Genomic DNA, 17,676 nt, shown 5'->3' on the forward strand with positions numbered 1-17,676 from the left:
TAATATTATAAAGAGATCACACAGTAGCCCACGTGTTTACTAGAATGAGAGGATGGAGTGAGTCAGTAAAAGGCCCACACAGAATATGCAAGAAACTCTAAAGCTGATTATTATTGTCATGCACATAGTTCGACACACCCCACACCTGAAATAATAATATAATTACTACCAGTCAAAAGTTTAGACACCAACTCATTTTTTTTAAAATTACAATTCGTCTTAATATAGGCCTATACAGCAACAGAAAAGTCCAAGACTGAAATTTCATATCGTCATAACACAACAATTTCTGGGTTTTATGGGTGTTACGATCACTCGTAAACACCCATTAAACCTCTCTTACCACATCAAACCCCCACAGACTGAGCAGAAAGAATGGGTGTTTCCGTCATCTAGCTTTTTTTTTTTTTCACAATATGTAATAACTCCTGGAGTCATTCCAACTACCACATCTACCAAGAACCCGACACAAGAGCATAAATACTGTACATCAACATGTTCAAAGCATATGGTAGTTGTTAACATGAAATTTCAGGTAGCTTCAGCAGTCTTGTGGTGTGATATGCTAGGCTACTGCAGCAATTACAACTATTGTAAATGCAGCAGTTATTGATACTGATAGTAAATTGAATATGAATAGGCTATTTTGTAGGCAACTTAAAAACAATGGATTGATTAAGCTAAAAAATGTTATTAAAATGGTGGGGGAAAACATTCAGTTGAATGAAAAAGAACGTAGAAATGTTGTGTCAAGTACCCTTGCAACCTCGTGGGGCAGGTAAGCGCGTGCCAAGGCACAAGACAAACGTTAACCTGTTGATATGGAGGCAGACAGCAGAAGTTTTGCGCATGCGCCCTGAGTCCTGCATCAACCCGCTATATGAGACCGAGCGCGGATACAGATGCCGTTTTCTTGAACAGCCGCACACATGGATGGAACCGAAACGAACCGGAGAAACTGCGCGAAACCGGAGCAACAGAAGATGTTAGACTCCGGTGGAAACCAAAGTGGATCTAAGGATAGAGTGACTCTTAAAAAGGAAATTGGTCTCTTGAGCGCGTGTGCCATAATTATAGGTGAGATGTTTCCTCATTTTATCGCACCAACGCGTGCGCTCTAACCACCTTGAACTTTTATCATTTGGCATGTTTCTTTGTCTGTCATTTTATCACTCTCGGCTTCTCTTGAATCTATTCATCCTAACCTTCAGTCCTCACTCTTTCATATAGCCTACTTTCGCTTTAATGAAATCTCCTCTCCTAAAAGTCGAGTAGCCTAAAGTATTAAAAAAATACATCTCAATCATGTCAAAACTTATATCGTCACGGAGTACGGCTGTCTTAATTTGTAAGGACAAATTGCATGATTCCGGCGGAGAATAGCCTACGTCTCGTGCCATGCCGCCACTTACAGTAGGCTATTCTCCATCACACTCTATTCATCAGAGCGCAGATTGCATCATTGAGGAAGAGAATCAGGCTGAAACTCAACTCCGCGCTTACGTGGCTGCTGCAACCCTCTACACTGGGTCCTTCACGTGTGCTGAACAAACCCAGCACCATATAAGAGTCCATATGCTGTGCAGTGAAATGTTGCTATAGACCTGTAATTAAAGTAGGAAAAAATTAGAAAGTGTAGGCCTAGACGTTTTATGTAATCGTTTGCTTCCTTTAATGCTATTTTAAAGTTCAGTTTTAGCTAATGCATGTCCTGATCATTACTTACATTACTCGATTTAAATGTTTATTGTAGTCAATAAATCGCGGACTCAGAGTAAAATTAAATACATCCTGGACAGGAAAATACATTAAACAAAATTAAAATTCATGTTTCCTCCTCAAATGTAAGCATCCTTTACACTGACTTTATACTACCCAAAGCCTTTTTAATTCATCTTTTTTATCATGTGTGTGCTGGACACATCCATGAATAATCCTCACTGAGTATAAATATGCAGTCACACTTTAGTTTATGGTCCAATTCTCACTATTGACTTACTATTAATTATGACATTTGCCTCAATAAGCTCCTAATTAGGCTACAGCTGATTAATAGTTTGTAAGGTGGTTGTTAAATGTAGGTTTTGTGTAGGATTTAGGGATGTAGAATATGGTAATGCAGAATAAGGCTTTAATGGACTGCATTTAGTGCTTTCACAAACCTAATGGTCACAAAAGCGCTTTACGATGTGCTTTACTAATATTGTTAATATGTGCTTTACAAGTATTAATAAACATCCAACAATGCATGCTAATAAGCAACAATAGTGAGAATTGGACCCTAAACTAAAGTGTTACCGCTATTGTGTTACTCAGATGAAGGCCATCTAACGGAATCCTTTGATAAGATTGACACTATGTCTTTATATTTTGTTACTGTAATTTCTAATGTGTTGTTGTGTCAGTGAAATTTAGCTCTCCTCCTGAAGCTGTATCAGCCTATTGTATAACGGAGACTAGTTGTCACATTTTTTTCCTCCACCTCCGGTAAATATAAGCTAATGAACGTTTCCACTGTTACAGTTCATTAAACACGTTGATTTACATTAGTCCTTTTAAGGTACAAAAGTTTATTTCTCAACTACAAATATATACTGTATATACACTGTATATCCTATGTATCACTTTATATTTCTAAATAAAGATTTGATTCTCAAAATGACCTGGTAATACTACAGAATACAGAAAGAACTGTGTATCTGTCTGCCAGTAAACCTGACATGTTATTTAGTTAGACGTGAAATACTGAAACATGACGTGGCCTTATTTTAGTCTCACATGTGCTAGAGTTTTGATGTAACTATGTGGAGATTTTCTCAGGTATATATATTGTTGAAACATATGACTAGTCTCTCTTCTTTATAAAGATTCTTTTTTTTAACAAGAAGCAATGACAGGAAGTTAAGTTAAGATATAATTAATATTAACTGCTCGTTATGGCTGTGACCTTTACCCCAAAATGTATGGCTGTATAAGATTAAGTGAAAGTGGTTCGGTGTTTTGCGCTTGGTGTCAGTGTAACATCAGCGTACAGGTGCAGCTGTAGATTTCAGTTATGTTTATGGTTTAGTGGCTTTATGGGTAGTAACTAAGGCAATTTTGTTCACAGCCCTTTACCATTCTAAATGTTTGACATAATTCTGACAAGCACCTTTAAGAAGAGTACAGGATTGCAGATTACTCAAAGGATTTCATAGAGTCAAAAACTGTTGAATTTTAACTGGTGACTTATTTACCTCCTGAACATGGGAAAGTTTTCCTTTGCTAGAATGTCCTCCTGATATAACTCAAGGTCAATGACTAATTTTATCAGTTACTTCACAACTCTTTGCCCATGCAGTACTCAAGTTTATTTCTTTTCAATACTTTAATATGGACACAAATGTAAACTCTTTATTCGCCATCATAACCTAACAGGAGTAGTTCACTTTAAAAAAAAAACTTTTGCTGATAATTTACTCACCCCCATGTCATCCAAGATGTCCACGTCTTTCTTTCTTCAGTCGAAAAGAAATTAAGGTTTTTGATGAAAACATTCCAGGATTTTCTCCATGTAATGGACTTCATTGGGAACCAAATGGTTCAAGGTCCAAATGAGAGTTTCAGTGCGGCTTCAAAGGGCTTTAAACGACACCAGACGATGAATAAGGGTCTTATCTAGGACCCTTCGAATCATGACTCGAAAAAAGATTTGTTCATTTTGATGAACGAGTTTGAACAGGAGAGTCACGAACGCTCATCACAGAACAGAGCAAGGCAAGCAGTTGTGCTTATAAAACTTAAACTTTAATATTTATTTTTGAAATGGCTGATCGTTTCGCTAGATAAGACCCTTATTCATCGTCTGGTGTCCTTTAAAGCCCTTTGAAGCTGCACTGAAAGACTCATTTGGACCTTGAACCATTTGGTTCCCATTGAAGTCTATTATAAGGAGAAAATCCTGGAATGTTTTCATCAAAAACCTTAATTTCTTTTCGACTGAAGAAAGAAAGACATAGACATATTGGATGACATGGGGGTGAGTAAATTTCTCCTTTACTACTCCTTTAATTAAAGTCTGGGATTTTAATTAAATTCTTTTTAATTTTAATTAAATTCTTAAACTACAATTTAATAACTGCTAATGACATGAAACACTTTTTATTTTCACATGTCTTAAAATGCTTTAATATCCATTGACAACAGCGTCGCTAAATTCTGGACCTAATACAAGGGGGATTTAATACTTCTGTCAATCAGGCAAGCGGACATTGTTTTGTTATGTTGTGAGTTGTACGACCACCAGTCAAAGTCAAGTGACCCTGTGAACTTCATTCAGGAACTTTGAATCTCATTTGACTGAGTGTTTTTGAGATCCGCTGGGTGTCGTCAACTTTAATGCCTTATCTTCTGTACAGGTCTGAGGCGCTGGGAGCAAACATTCACATCCACTCAATACTACCCATACCTAATTCTATTATTGTGAACACATTTACAGACAAAGAGAGAACCCAAAATGATTACATAATGCTTCGGCCCATAACTGTAGCTGAGCCTTGTATAATTGAAAGTCTTTTGTTGAAGTTTCCTGAGGCATAATCATTCAGGCAATGCACATGAGTGGTTTTACTAAGATATATATGCAATGAAGCAGAACATTCACCTTTTACTGAATACTGGACCTTCATCTCAATTTCGCAACTGATGTTGACTCTAACATTGTTGATCTCATGTATCGTGTCCGTTTGCTTGGAATGCGCAGCAGCGTTTTGACAGCTGCAAGGACACATTGTCTTTGCACTGGGAAAAAAACAACAAAGATTTTCATTTAAACAATCATTTTGTTAAGACTGCAGTGTATTTCAAGTAAGAAAGTGATATGACAGCATAATCATCAAATATTTTTGCAAAAATCAGCTTTTTTATATGTCTATATTTATTTCTACAGAATATCAAGCAAGCATTATTAGGTGAAGACCACATGATACAATAAATGAAGAATAAACAACCCATTGTGGTTTCTTTTGTTTTCTCAGGTAACATCATTGGCTCAGGGATCTTCATCTCTCCAAAGGGTGTTCTAGATCATGCTGGCAGTGTGGGTTTTTCACTCATTGTGTGGGTTCTCGGAGGAGGAATCTGTGCCCTAGGGTCTCTTTGCTATGCCGAACTGGGCGTCACCATCCCCAAATCAGGTGGAGACTACTCATACGTGACAGAGATCTTCGGGGGCCTGGTGGGGTAGGTCTATTGTTGAATGTTAGTCTTAGCATTCATATAGTTCAAACAGTGAATGCACTAACAGCACTAACAATGCCAAGATAATGGGTTTGATTGCCAAGAAATGCATGAACAGATCCAATATATGTTGCTTTGGATGAAAGTGGCTTCCAAATGCATAAATGTCAATATGGACGTCTCAGTTTGTGGGTGTGACGCACACAAGAGAACTTCTCCTCAGGGAGATTCACATGTGTCTACTTTCTTGTTCAGTTACAACAATAACACTGCTCAGAATTCTGGGTTTGTTGTAAATTGGTGCTGATAAAGATGGCCATTTGTTTACGTGTTTTTACAGCTTCTTGTTGCTGTGGAGCGCAGTGTTGATCATGTACCCAACAACTCTGGCTGTGATTGCACTCACCTTCTCCAACTATGTGCTACAGCCTGCCTTCCCAAACTGCCTGCCACCATACATCGCCACCCGCGTCCTCTCAACCGCCTGCGTCTGTGAGTACAGCACACACCATTAGTAATGAGGTTTTAAATGACATTCTCAAGTCAGCTCTTATTTAGTGTTGCTCAAATGCTCAAAAAAAAAAAAAAAACCCCACAGTCATCATGTTATCAGGCCTTTTCAATTGACTGAGTTATTTACTTACTTTTTAATTAGTCTTCCCATTAAACACTATAATTTTGTTCATTCAAACCAATTTGTGAATGCTCACAAAAACAAGAGGCGGGATTCATGGCACAAACCAATCATATCCAATCATAGCCCGATGGAGGCATTGCCTCCTCTCACATGATTTCTCTTCATTCATTCTCAATTACTCCCCATCAAATCCACTGCACACTTTAGGGGGTCTGTTAAAACTCAATGGGCTCAGGGGAGGCAAGAGAAACGTGGACTCCCACTGTACCTTTACCTGCTGGTGTCACTGTTGGACAGTGTTACTTTAGGAAAATGAGTGATTTATACACTATGTAATGTCACATTTTGTAATATTTGCGTTGTTTTATTTTTGTAATATAGATTAAAAAGGCACTGCCTCTCTTTCCTCCTCAGAGGAATTCCCCCTGATCCCTAGAGTTAATTCTGACTAATAGATTCCGTCATGATCAATCTAGAGCCGCTGTTTTGTCTATCGTTCGGTATTTTTCTCTTTCTCATTTGCCATCTCCCTTGTGTGTCTATACCACTTTACAGTGCTTTAATCCTGGTTCTTAACCCTGGTGGGTGCATGGCAGGATATTTTTGGAGCTGGTGGAGATGAACCAGTCAAATGTACAGTTTGTCTATGCATGCGTGTGTGTATGGGTTTGTTTCCAAAGAGCCCCGTGACTCAGCTGGTTTGGACCTGTCAGATCTGGACAGAAGGAGTACTGGGGGTGTGTCAATGTCAGGGCAGTGGTCCTAATGACAGTGCTGGCTGAGTTGAGCCATCCATCCCTATTTTTGGCTGCAGAATCCAGAACCTGTCCTGAAGAACAGCCAACAAAAGCTTCGAGTCAGTCATACTCTAGAGAGCAGCGTGACAAGGGCCAAATGCTTTATTTAAGGAAGACACCTCATGTATGTGCCCTATCAAAGGATGCTAGTCCTGCATCTCAAATCACTTTGCTCTCCACTGATTAGCCCAATATTCAAGGAACGTATTTGTTTGGTTCCAGATCACAGGACCTAGGACCCTAAGGGCACCTGACCCTCACTCTGTGTGGCGTCAGACTCCGTAATGGTGCCAGGCTTTGAGCCGGCGGAACATGTGGGCGTGTCTTCTGTATTGTGTATTGTTTGGGGACCTTGCGGTTGTCCTGGCTACCCCATTGCTCTTTGATGGAGAAGAACATGAAGGCGGGATTTTGTGAATGGCGCTAAAACTATGCTTAAACCTGACAAATGAAGAGTGAATTATGATTTTTTAATTATCTATTTGGAGTGTGTTAGTCATGCTCAGGGTGGGCACAGTTATAACAAGTTCCCTCCCATCAACTGCCATTAACCTTTAGACCAAGCAAATAACCTAAACTGTGACATCCAAAGACCCTAGAGGAACATCTGAGGTCTTCACGCACAGATTTTTCACTCATATTATACACACAGTTCCCACACAAATGCCAACAAAACATATGCCTTTCACTGTAAAAAATGCATTGGATGCACAAATTTGACCTGCTTGCCGCGTGTTCATGAACCTCCGTTGGGTCTTACAGTGGTGTGGATTGATGTAAGGTTGGGCGAAAATCAGAGTTAAAGAACGGGCTCCCTTTCAGTCCATTTGAATTGAATTGGCCACGCCCATAGGAAGTATGTTGTGAGTATAATGACTGGAAGAGGAGTTTACTGGATTGCAACTTAAAGAAATTGAACTGTAAGACAAAAGTTATGTGACAAAACAATAACGTTAACTTTTATGTTATTATGTTATTTATGTAACATAATCTTTAAAAGATTAGGCTTACTTAAGTTAGCAATAATAATAATAATAAGCAATTACCAATTAACAGATTATTTGTTAAGAGAAATAAATAAATACATATATAAAATCTAAATAAATTAATATAAAAATTATATGGAGATATATAAATAAATGATATCAAAATAAATATTGATGAATATTTGTGAATTTGTGAGAAATAAATTGTTCTTTCACCATGGTCCATAAAATGAAAATGGTATTTTAATTGAAAATAATGCTATATACTGTATATCAAATACACTTTCTGTGGCATTTCAGACATTGATTACTAATGTCTACTGTTTCTGTAATTGCCCCATATGTTGTGTGACTGTGAATGATTACAGTTCTACATCCTGTCTACTGCCACAATTCTAATTTAATTCAAAACAAGTTTTGGCTTCATGCTGTGTGTACCTTTGTTGATGCACTGCAGTGTATAATTTTAGTGGTAAACTGATGCATGTCTGAACCCTTGTTAATGTGTGAGTGAATGTTCTTAGTTGCACTGTGTGAGAATTTGTCTGTATTGCGGCATGTGTTACATTTGCCCTCCCCTTCTGAATGTTCTGAATGAATGTCACAAGCTCTGTCTGCTGAAGTCAGATTACAAACATACACACAAACACACACACACTGCTGGACTGGACACACAAACATTTGCTGAGTCTTAATCAGCATGATACTATACAGCATTAAATAACTTGATTTTAAATTTGATGTCAAAGAAAAGAGTGCGTCACATTGCTTTTTTACAACTGTGTGTGAAGGGTTATTTACTATACCAATGCTTTGTACTTTTTTATAGGTTCATGTCTGCTGGAAGCTTCTCTCTTGTGTAAAAATAAAGGCCATGCACTCTAGAGATTGAAAGAGATCTGTTGATCTGACTCATCTAACTATTGTTTCTCAGATTTATGTCTTCTGATAAAAGGGCTGACAGCATGTCTCTGAACTGCTATATCATTTGGGGAAAATATTCATTTATAAATGGATAAATCATGTCAAATAAAAGTAAAGAGACAATGCCAGTCAAAATACCATCAAGATTAAGCAAAACAAAAGGACTTACAGTATACAAAAAAATCAATAGTGTTTAGCATCTTCAAAGTAGCCAACCTTTTGCCAATATTACAATTCTGCAGTCTCTCAACCTGGTATCCACAAGGGCTGCTTTTTCAAACAATTTGAAGAGGTTTTATTTATCAAATTTATTTATTAATGTCCCTTAAATAAAACTTTTTGAAAAGCCTGTGATCTATAATACTGAGTAAACTTGAAAAATATAATACTTATTTTAGGCCTTGGCCACAGAGAGTTGTAATGGTTTGCACATTATTGTGTATTTAGTGCATCTTTTGTTGGCTTTATTGGTCAATTAGCTGCAGAGGGATGTCCCCCTCAGGAGTTTAGAGTGAGCGGTTGTATTTTGGCAGATTTAAAGGCTGTTGCCGCTTAATTAGAATTCTCCTCTCATTAGGTTTGTGTTCATTTAACTTCATTTGGCCACTCTTAGTCACTCCTGCGCTGTGATAAAAAATAGAAGGAGCTGGAGTCAAGCCAAACAAGAGCAAACAGAACCATGGCAAACACTGTTGTGAAACTGTATTATAAAATATTATACAACATTTGACCACAAAGCATTCACATTCATTAATATGAATAATTTATGTTAAAGGGATAGTTCACTCAAAAATGAATATTCTATCATGTACTCACCCTTCTGTCGTTCTGAGCCTGTATGACGTTATCCTGTGAAAGATAAAACATGAAGAATGTCATCATAAATGATAATGAAAATTAGTCAACTATCTCCTATGTATGTTTCTATGTTGCCAATGTTTTTTTTATGTTTTTAAATTTGAACATATTTTTATCATATTGTTATTGTTATAATTTTAAGGTGCCTACGAGCACATACCTATGAAAATATTGCAGTGACTCTCAAGGTCAAGATGTCAGGACACGGAGGTTCACAGGTGGTGTGTATTGAGCTCAGGATTACATGTGTGGATGAAGTTGAGCAGGTTAGCTGTTAGTTTGCAGGCTGTGAGCTACTCTTGTCGACTGCTTACTCTGGCCAAAAATTCAGTTGGCGTCTGGGCCGTTTTGTTGTGGGGCATCGGAAGCTGTTTGTCTAGGGGGGTCTGACAGATGCCCCGCGTGTGTTTTCGTGTGTGGGCGGGTAATTCCGGCCATTGATGGATGAGTGGGGGTAACCCGTCTCCCCTTTGCCCAGTGTCTCCCTCGGCATGCCTGCGTATACCGTGCCGTCAAGCCCTGGAGACGGACCTCTGTGTACCGGATCTACACCGGACCTGTTACACAATGCAGCTGAACACAGAAGCCACTAACCTCAACACAGATGTACAGACACGCAGTGGCCTATAACGCCTGTACTTCCATTCGTGAATGTGTAGTTTTTAAACCTGTCAGCTTTAGGCTGTGTTGCATTGATGCCCCTTGATAAACTACTATTTTTTGTTTCTAAGGAGCTCTCAATTGTAATGCATAAAGATAGATACCAACTATAAGGTAGATGAGGTAACCGTCTACATCATATATGCAGGTATTCCAAGTCTGTGGGAGCCCTGGTTCTTTTTTAGTTGTTTTAGCAGGTTTCGATGCTTATTTTTTTTATTTATTTCAAAAGTCATTAAGTTATCTTGAGGCTCCCTTGGAAGTTTGCTGAGTGGGCCCTGGCCCCTTGGTTGAGAACCACTTAGCCATGAATGGGTCAGTGTTTTGCCTGCAGCAGTAAAATAAGTTACATCTGATGTTTATTTCCCCTCATTAAGCTAATAAAAATGGATCATGTGACCAGTTAGTGCTGCTCTGCCAACAACGCCACACTGCTTCCATTACTGAAACACAATATGACGAGTTTTTCTCATGAAACAGCTCTTTGATAAGACATCCAAAGAGTGTGACAGTTCAGTTGTTCTTAATATGTGATGGTCTTTATTTATAAATTACATACATGTTTGATGTTCCTTTTATGGATATTGCTAATGGTTTTCATAATATTTAAAGGAATCTTTTCTCGTGAGTTTGGAATATGGGAATGAATAACTATGTGTTCACTGCGCGTGTTTACAGTGTTCCTGACTTGGGTGAACTGCTCCAGTGTGCGTTGGGGGACACGGATCCAGGATGTTTTCACTGTGGGGAAGCTGCTGGCCCTTGTTCTCATCATTGTAGTGGGAATGGTCCAGATTGTCAAAGGTGTGTGAATGACAATTTACACATTCTTACCAACTGTCGTCTTTCATGAAACATGCTATTCTTTCAAAAAAAGAGGGTTTTTGTGCTGTAAAAAAATCGATGCAGAATGAACTACTAAAGGAGGTCTATCGATGTACAGTAATGTTAATTATTAAACATTAGGGGTATAAAAATTCAATACTCTATTGATTTTTCCCTTTGTTTCGGTTGTTAGGCCAAACTTGTACAGATAAGCAATCAAACAATTTCCTGAACAGTAACAGGATTTTGCCATAGTATGTAAACCACTAAAGCAGAGAATGAAGTTAAGAGATTAAAAGAGAGAAATAAAGAGTAGGCAAATGAGAGAAAGAAAAAGAGTATGATACCTCTTATCTGATACTAATTCCCACAGTTAAATGCCATGAATCATCAAGCACTCCCATCACATTAATGCCAGCTGCTGCCAGCCCTAACCTGTTATCTAATGAATAGAAAGGAGAGGACATCTAAAACTTTATTGTTTACTCACCCTGATGTTGTTGTTTTTTTCTTCTGCGGATTTTGGGAGGAACTACTTCTTTAACTATATATTTGTTTTCAATAGTGACATCTAGTGGTAGGTCTTGTAAGGTACTTTTTTGTTCAGTGATTTACAATACATTCATTATTGGTATAGCCCCCTCAAAGATACCTGCGGTTTAGTGCCTTGCTCAATGGCACAATGATAGGTTGGTTCATAAATCACCCCTACTAAAACTTGAACCAGTGAAATTTAAGGCTGGAATACATTAAACGACTTTCAAAATCTGAACAGATTGAAAAACAACAACACTAGTAGGCAGTGAAGACACTGAAGATCACACACTACCAAACAACTCTCCCGAAGCAGTTTTAACATTATGTGACGACATCTGACACACAGAAACCAATGGCACATGTCGCTATCCGTTGCCGCAGTCTATACGATCACACTATATTCAACACAGTCTCATGAAGATCGGGCTGCTATATTATACACTATTTTAGTGTGAACAGACAGTATCAACTCCAGACTGCAAATCAGGGAAAAAATCTGGTCAAAATTTTATTTATATATAACTCACTATCAAAACTTCTGTTTTACAATAGAGAATGTTAGGATATTTCTTTAAAGTAAAGCAGTGCAGTATATAGCTGACTCTTTTCGTTTAGGCACTTCATAATAAACTAAGCTAAGACTGTATATAATTGTGACAATTATGCAAAATTTAAGCCTCCATTGAAGAAATGTTTTAACAATGTGTACTGTCTTGTGTTACACAACTAAGTAATATTACAATAAATCAGCAGTTTATGGCTTTGAATCGTTATGGGTAGACTTTTTTATTTATATTTTTATTTAGTGTGCTTGTCTGGAGGCATTCCTTGAACTGACAGAGAAAGAGAAAGAATTGAGTAAATGAGAGAACTGAGTAGTGCAGTTTCACTCTTGATTGACTGCAGAGAGAAAGGCTTTTTGGAGGCTCTGCCTACTGCCTATGTAGTGGAACAATCCAATCAAACTGATGACATTAGAGTGTCAGGATGAATGTGGACAGATTGATCCCAAGAGCATGTGAAAAAAATACAGTGATTTATGAATTAAACAAAACAAAGAGCTCAAGATCTGACATTTGGTGAGTATTTTTGTAGCCCAAACAGTAGAGCATAGCGTAGCTATAGAGACACTGACTTTGAAATGCAATGCAAGTCTTTGTCAATGTTTTCTCTATATATGTCTCTCTCTCCAGGACACTATGAAGCATTGGAGCCTCAGGCAGCTTTTAAGTTCATAAAGGATCCGTCAGTGGGGCAAATTGCTCTTGCTTTCCTGCAGGCCTCATTTGCATACAGTGGATGGAACTTCCTGAACTACGTCACTGAAGAGGTGGTTGAGCCTCGCAAGTGAGTCTTTATTAGTCTTTACCGTGTCAAAATCAGGGTCTGGCCATCCTACAGGCAATCAATCGCCTGGGGCCCCCAATGTGCCTTCAGGGGCCTCGCGGGGAGATGTACATGGTTTAAGTGCAGTTACTGCTGAGTAATCATAACAAATAACTGATAAATAATTTCAATCAACAAGTGATAAAACATACAGCAACAGTATAAATAGAACCAGCAAACAGTGAAACTAGCAAGCATCCATCTGCATAATTAAGCATCTGCATAATTTATTCATGTCACGTAACATCGAGTACCGTATTCCAAACCCTCATCAAAAGTGCTCAAGTTGTTGGAAATGTACAAAGCAGGTCACAGAAAGGATTACTTTGTGGCTATTTGAGATGCTCTCTGTGCTTCAAGCACGTTTGGATGGTAGAAACAGCACTTCTGTTGCCAAAGGCTTGTCACATTTTCTCAAGAATAATTTGGGCTGTCAACAAAAAGAAGCAAAATAAAGCAAAAATAATTAAATAACCAAATTAATTAGCCAAAAAAATAAAAACCTATTGATAATAAGCCTACTCAAATTATTATTATTATTCATAATTAATATTATTATTCATATTTTTTTCTTACTTGATTTTCACAGATATATATTTACTTTTGCACATACAGTAGTTCTGCCTCACTTTTTGTGTACACGCTTTTTATAAATCTTACAGAAAATGACCCCAGCTCTCATACAGCGTATATTGTATGGTGTTTTATGCTTTCTGGTGTATCTGTCTAGGAATCTTCCACGTGCGATCTACATCTCCATCCCTCTGGTGACTCTTGTCTATACTCTCACCAACATTGCGTACTTCACCTCCATGTCCCCTCAAGAGCTTCTAGAGTCGAACGCTGTTGCTGTGGTGAGTTTCTCTGACCTCTTCTGCGAAAACAACATACTATCTATCAGGTGCTTTGATAAATCGCCATCTGTTTTTGTGTGTTGTGTTGCAGACATTTGGTGAGAAGCTGCTCGGAATATTCTCATGGGTGATGCCCATCTCTGTAGCTCTTTCCACCTTTGGGGGGATTAACGGATACTTGTTTACCTCTTCTAGGTAAAGAAACAAAAGCACTATCGCACTTGCTTAATACAGCAACCCTGAAACCAGAGTATTTACTGCTTTATTGCACATCCTCCACAGGTTGTGTTTCTCTGGCGCCAGAGAGGGTCACCTGCCCTACCTGTTGGCTATGATCCACCTTAAGAGCTGCACACCAATCCCCGCCCTGCTTGTTTGTGTGAGAAAGAAAGAGCTATTCACACACAGCACATGCAACACAACACTGCTTTCAGTCTGCATGATTTGGTTTATCCAATTCAGGTCTAAACGGGGTCCAGAATGTTTTGTGAACAGATCACTCAAACCGCATTGAGAGGTAATAGAAAACTTGTGTGATCACATTGGATTTTCTATAAACACTCGCTTGTGTGTGTTCTGGACATGTGAAGGACCTGTCAATCACTACACTAAAAAAGGGCGCAAATTTGGCTGTTTATGTGCCCCTTTTACAATAACTTTCACGTCACTTAAAACTAAAATCCATTAAATTTAATTAATCGAAACATTGTAAAAGACTGAACTTCACGGATTTGCTTGACATCCACATTAAATCACACAAATCAATTGAAGATCAGTTAAAATTGCAGTTGAACTGAAATATGTCCCAAAACATCTCATTAATGATCATCTTAGATAACAATTTAACAGTACTTTTGGAAGCAAGAGTGTGCTGACTTTGTTTTCTTAACCTCTTTGATTAAAATTAGACAAGTGGTTTTCAACTAGGGGAGCAAACTTCCAAGGGGGTCACTGGATGACTTCAATATATTGATTGTATTAAAACTGAATCTCATGGCGCTTTTCCACTGCATGTTACTACTCGCTTGGCACGGCACGGCTCAGTTCGCTTTAGCTCGGTTTGCTTTTCCACTGCAGTTAGTACCGCTTCAAAATGGGTGGGATTATATTCTGATCGTTATAGTTTATCCGCTCCTCGGGCAAACAACGAGAGGAACGTCTGCACTTTGTCCACTGACCATGATTCAGCGATTTCTTTTGTGAATGTTTTCTTTCTTTCTTTTTTCTTCCATTAAGTCAAGCAATTAGTTTTAAAACAGGTGCTACAACAGTGGGTGTGACTGGCTATTTAAATCTAGCGGGTTTGATGTCTCACAAATACAATGATGTGGTAGTGACAATTCTGTCTGACCAATCAGTGATCTGCAGTGTGTTCGTGTCACATGTTAGTATTGGTACGGTACGCTTGGAACCTCAGAGGTGGTAACAACAGAGGTGGTGAAATTTAAAGCAAGCCGAAGCGAGCCGTACCGTACTATGCAGTGGAAAAGTGCCATAACTTAATTAAAATGCAAGAAAAAAAATCTAAACCCAAACTGAGATTCATATTTTTCCCCTCAATAACGTATGTTTTTTTTTATTGAAGATAAATCACAACTACAATTACTTGAACATTCTAGAATCACAAAATGTTAATTTAATAAATCAACATTCCCAATTCATGTTAATTAAAAAGTTTGAGACAACAAGCAGTGCTGTCATTATCACAACATAAAATGCCAGAAGAAATGTCTTAGCCAAAATGCCTTCAAGTCAAAAAGGTTAAGAATCGCTGTATTAGGTGGATCTTATACCAGGTGCAAACAGGGCCTAAATGTCTTTCTCTCTTGTTCTCCATAGTGTACGGCGACCATAGTGATCCTGTGTATCGGGGACACTCATAACTTGATAAACTATGTGTCTTTTATAAACTACCTCTCATATGGAGTCACTATAGCTGGGCTGCTGTACTACAGATGGAAGAAACCCAAACTATTCAGACCCATCAAGGTACTCAAGTTGCCACCTACAGACCCCATCAGGAAAATGGATTGACATGTCAGTGTTTTAGTTTTATTCACCTCGCTCTTCTTCTCTCCCTTTGTGCAGGTAAACTTATTTGTCCCCTGCAGCTATCTAGTGTTCTGGGCGGTGTTGCTGGGCTTCAGTCTGTACTCGGAGCCTGTGGTGTGTGGTATGGGGCTGGTCATCATGCTCACTGGAGTCCCCATCTACTTCATTGGAGTGCAGTGGAAGAACAAACCATACTGGATTTACAGTGCCATGGGTGAGTAAGACCAGCCAAAACTTCGTTTTGTTAACACTCTGCAACGAAAAACCGTCTGACTTCTGTAAACGTGCATGTGTTTCAGAGAAAGTCACCTATCTGGGACAGAAGTTGTGCTATGTGGTCTTCCCCCAGGAAGATCCTTCTGAAATACAGCCTCTTACAGAAAAATCTGAGCTGTGAGAGTCAGCACAGGACTTCTTGCACTCCTGTTTGGAATAGCAAAGACCTGTCTTCCATCCGTTGTTGAGTGTTTTCTTTGTCTGATGCTGTATGTGAGGAGATGCTCCCCAGAAGCTCCTCTGAGACTCAGCCATCACAGCAGAAGAAACAGAAGTTTTCTTGCTCTGACATTACATTTCTTAGTTGAAACACTTCTCCCCTCGCATATTTGTTCGGACATCACCTTGTAATTGAACGCACCATCCTCCTGTCCTGTTGGAGGTGAATTCCTATGTCAAAATCATGTTTTCTCTGGGAGTTGTTCATTTTTTGAGAACTCCTGGTGTATTCTCATGTGCCTTACAGGATCTCTCTCTGCATTTGAGGTTTTATCTTTACTTTAAGACTTTTTATTAGTATTCCCCTGTGAGTGAAGGGGACCTGCCTGCTTACCTCTTAACCCAGTCTTCTGAAATCTAAACTCCATCTGTAAGTCTGAACTATCTAGAGGATTAGGCCCTGACCTCTAGTCCTCTTAATAATTACTTACTCCCCCCAAGCACAAAAAACAAAACAAAACAACATAATGCCTATAGCTTCTCTCGACTGTCTATGCAATAATAGTCTAGGCACTTTAATGTAGTTGCCTGTTTTTAGCATATTGCACGCTAAATGTATTGCCATGCTTCCTGAATAAGCAACAATCTCCTGCCACTGTTTAACAGAGGCTCTACCCCAGCACTCATTAGCACTGCCAGTCTTTTAGCCTTATGCTGATGATAGGAACCACGAGATGTTCCAAGTTCATCCTAAATAACGTTATTTACATAAAAGGTGCTTTTACATTTAAAAAAAATCCTGCTAGGCAGACACTTTCAACTGTTATCCAAAAGGAGATATTGTCTCTTTTGGGCACTAAACATGGAAATTTCACTGAGCCATATGCAACAGTGACGATATCCATGTCTTCATTTACAAACTGACCACCAAACTGAAGTCCGTTGAACAGATTTTTGGATGTTGTTTAGTTGTTTAGAGTTTCACTTGAGTGCCCTCTTCAGGTCAGATCTTTCAAGACACACGATCATACCCTGTACTCGTCTCTATCCATCTAAAAGTCTGCCAACTAGCAGTGTTCATGCTCTCACTGCCCACAGCGGCGAAGGCACAATGAAAAGCACAGTACAGTGAAATCTTAATGTAAATATTACATTTCAAAGACATCAGGGACTCATTGTGAGATCACATTCCTGACATTAGTAAAGTGTGAAACGTATGTATTAAACATTATGTTTCATATTGTATGCACTATAGATATGTATGCTGATATACTTGTTTTGTAAAAATGTTAAAAGGTGTTTATCAATAACAATATTAGCACATTAAATTTAATTCTAAAAAAGGTTGCTAGTAATTGTGTTACTCTGTGTGTGTATGAGTAAAGAAATGCGGTCTCATTTCGAAGTTAGCTACATGTCAGTGAGGCTGCCTCGCTTCAGAATTGAAGAATTTCAGCTGCCTCCATTATAGCCTACTGCAAAGAAAGAAATTACAATCATTTATGCTG

The 17,676-nt window shown here is 38.5% G+C and overlaps 1 protein-coding gene across 1 annotated transcript; it reads left to right on the forward strand.

The window, feature by feature from the left end:
- The first annotated feature begins 864 nt into the window (after window positions 1–864).
- Window positions 865–17,515, forward strand: slc7a10a (solute carrier family 7 member 10a). Its single transcript, XM_039657486.2, has 11 exons — window positions 865–1,077; window positions 5,016–5,220; window positions 5,558–5,709; window positions 10,758–10,883; window positions 12,635–12,788; window positions 13,558–13,681; window positions 13,773–13,876; window positions 13,964–14,060; window positions 15,521–15,670; window positions 15,770–15,947; window positions 16,033–17,515. The coding sequence occupies exons 1-11, from the start codon at window positions 930–932 to the stop codon at window positions 16,128–16,130; spliced, it is 1,536 nt and encodes a 511-aa protein (XP_039513420.1). The 5' UTR covers window positions 865–929; the 3' UTR covers window positions 16,131–17,515.
- Window positions 17,516–17,676: the final 161 nt, after the last annotated feature.

This window comes from Pimephales promelas, chromosome 1, assembly GCF_988280905.1.
Source record: "Pimephales promelas chromosome 1, fPimPro1.hap1.1, whole genome shotgun sequence".
Classification (NCBI taxonomy): Eukaryota; Metazoa; Chordata; class Actinopteri; order Cypriniformes; family Leuciscidae; genus Pimephales; species Pimephales promelas.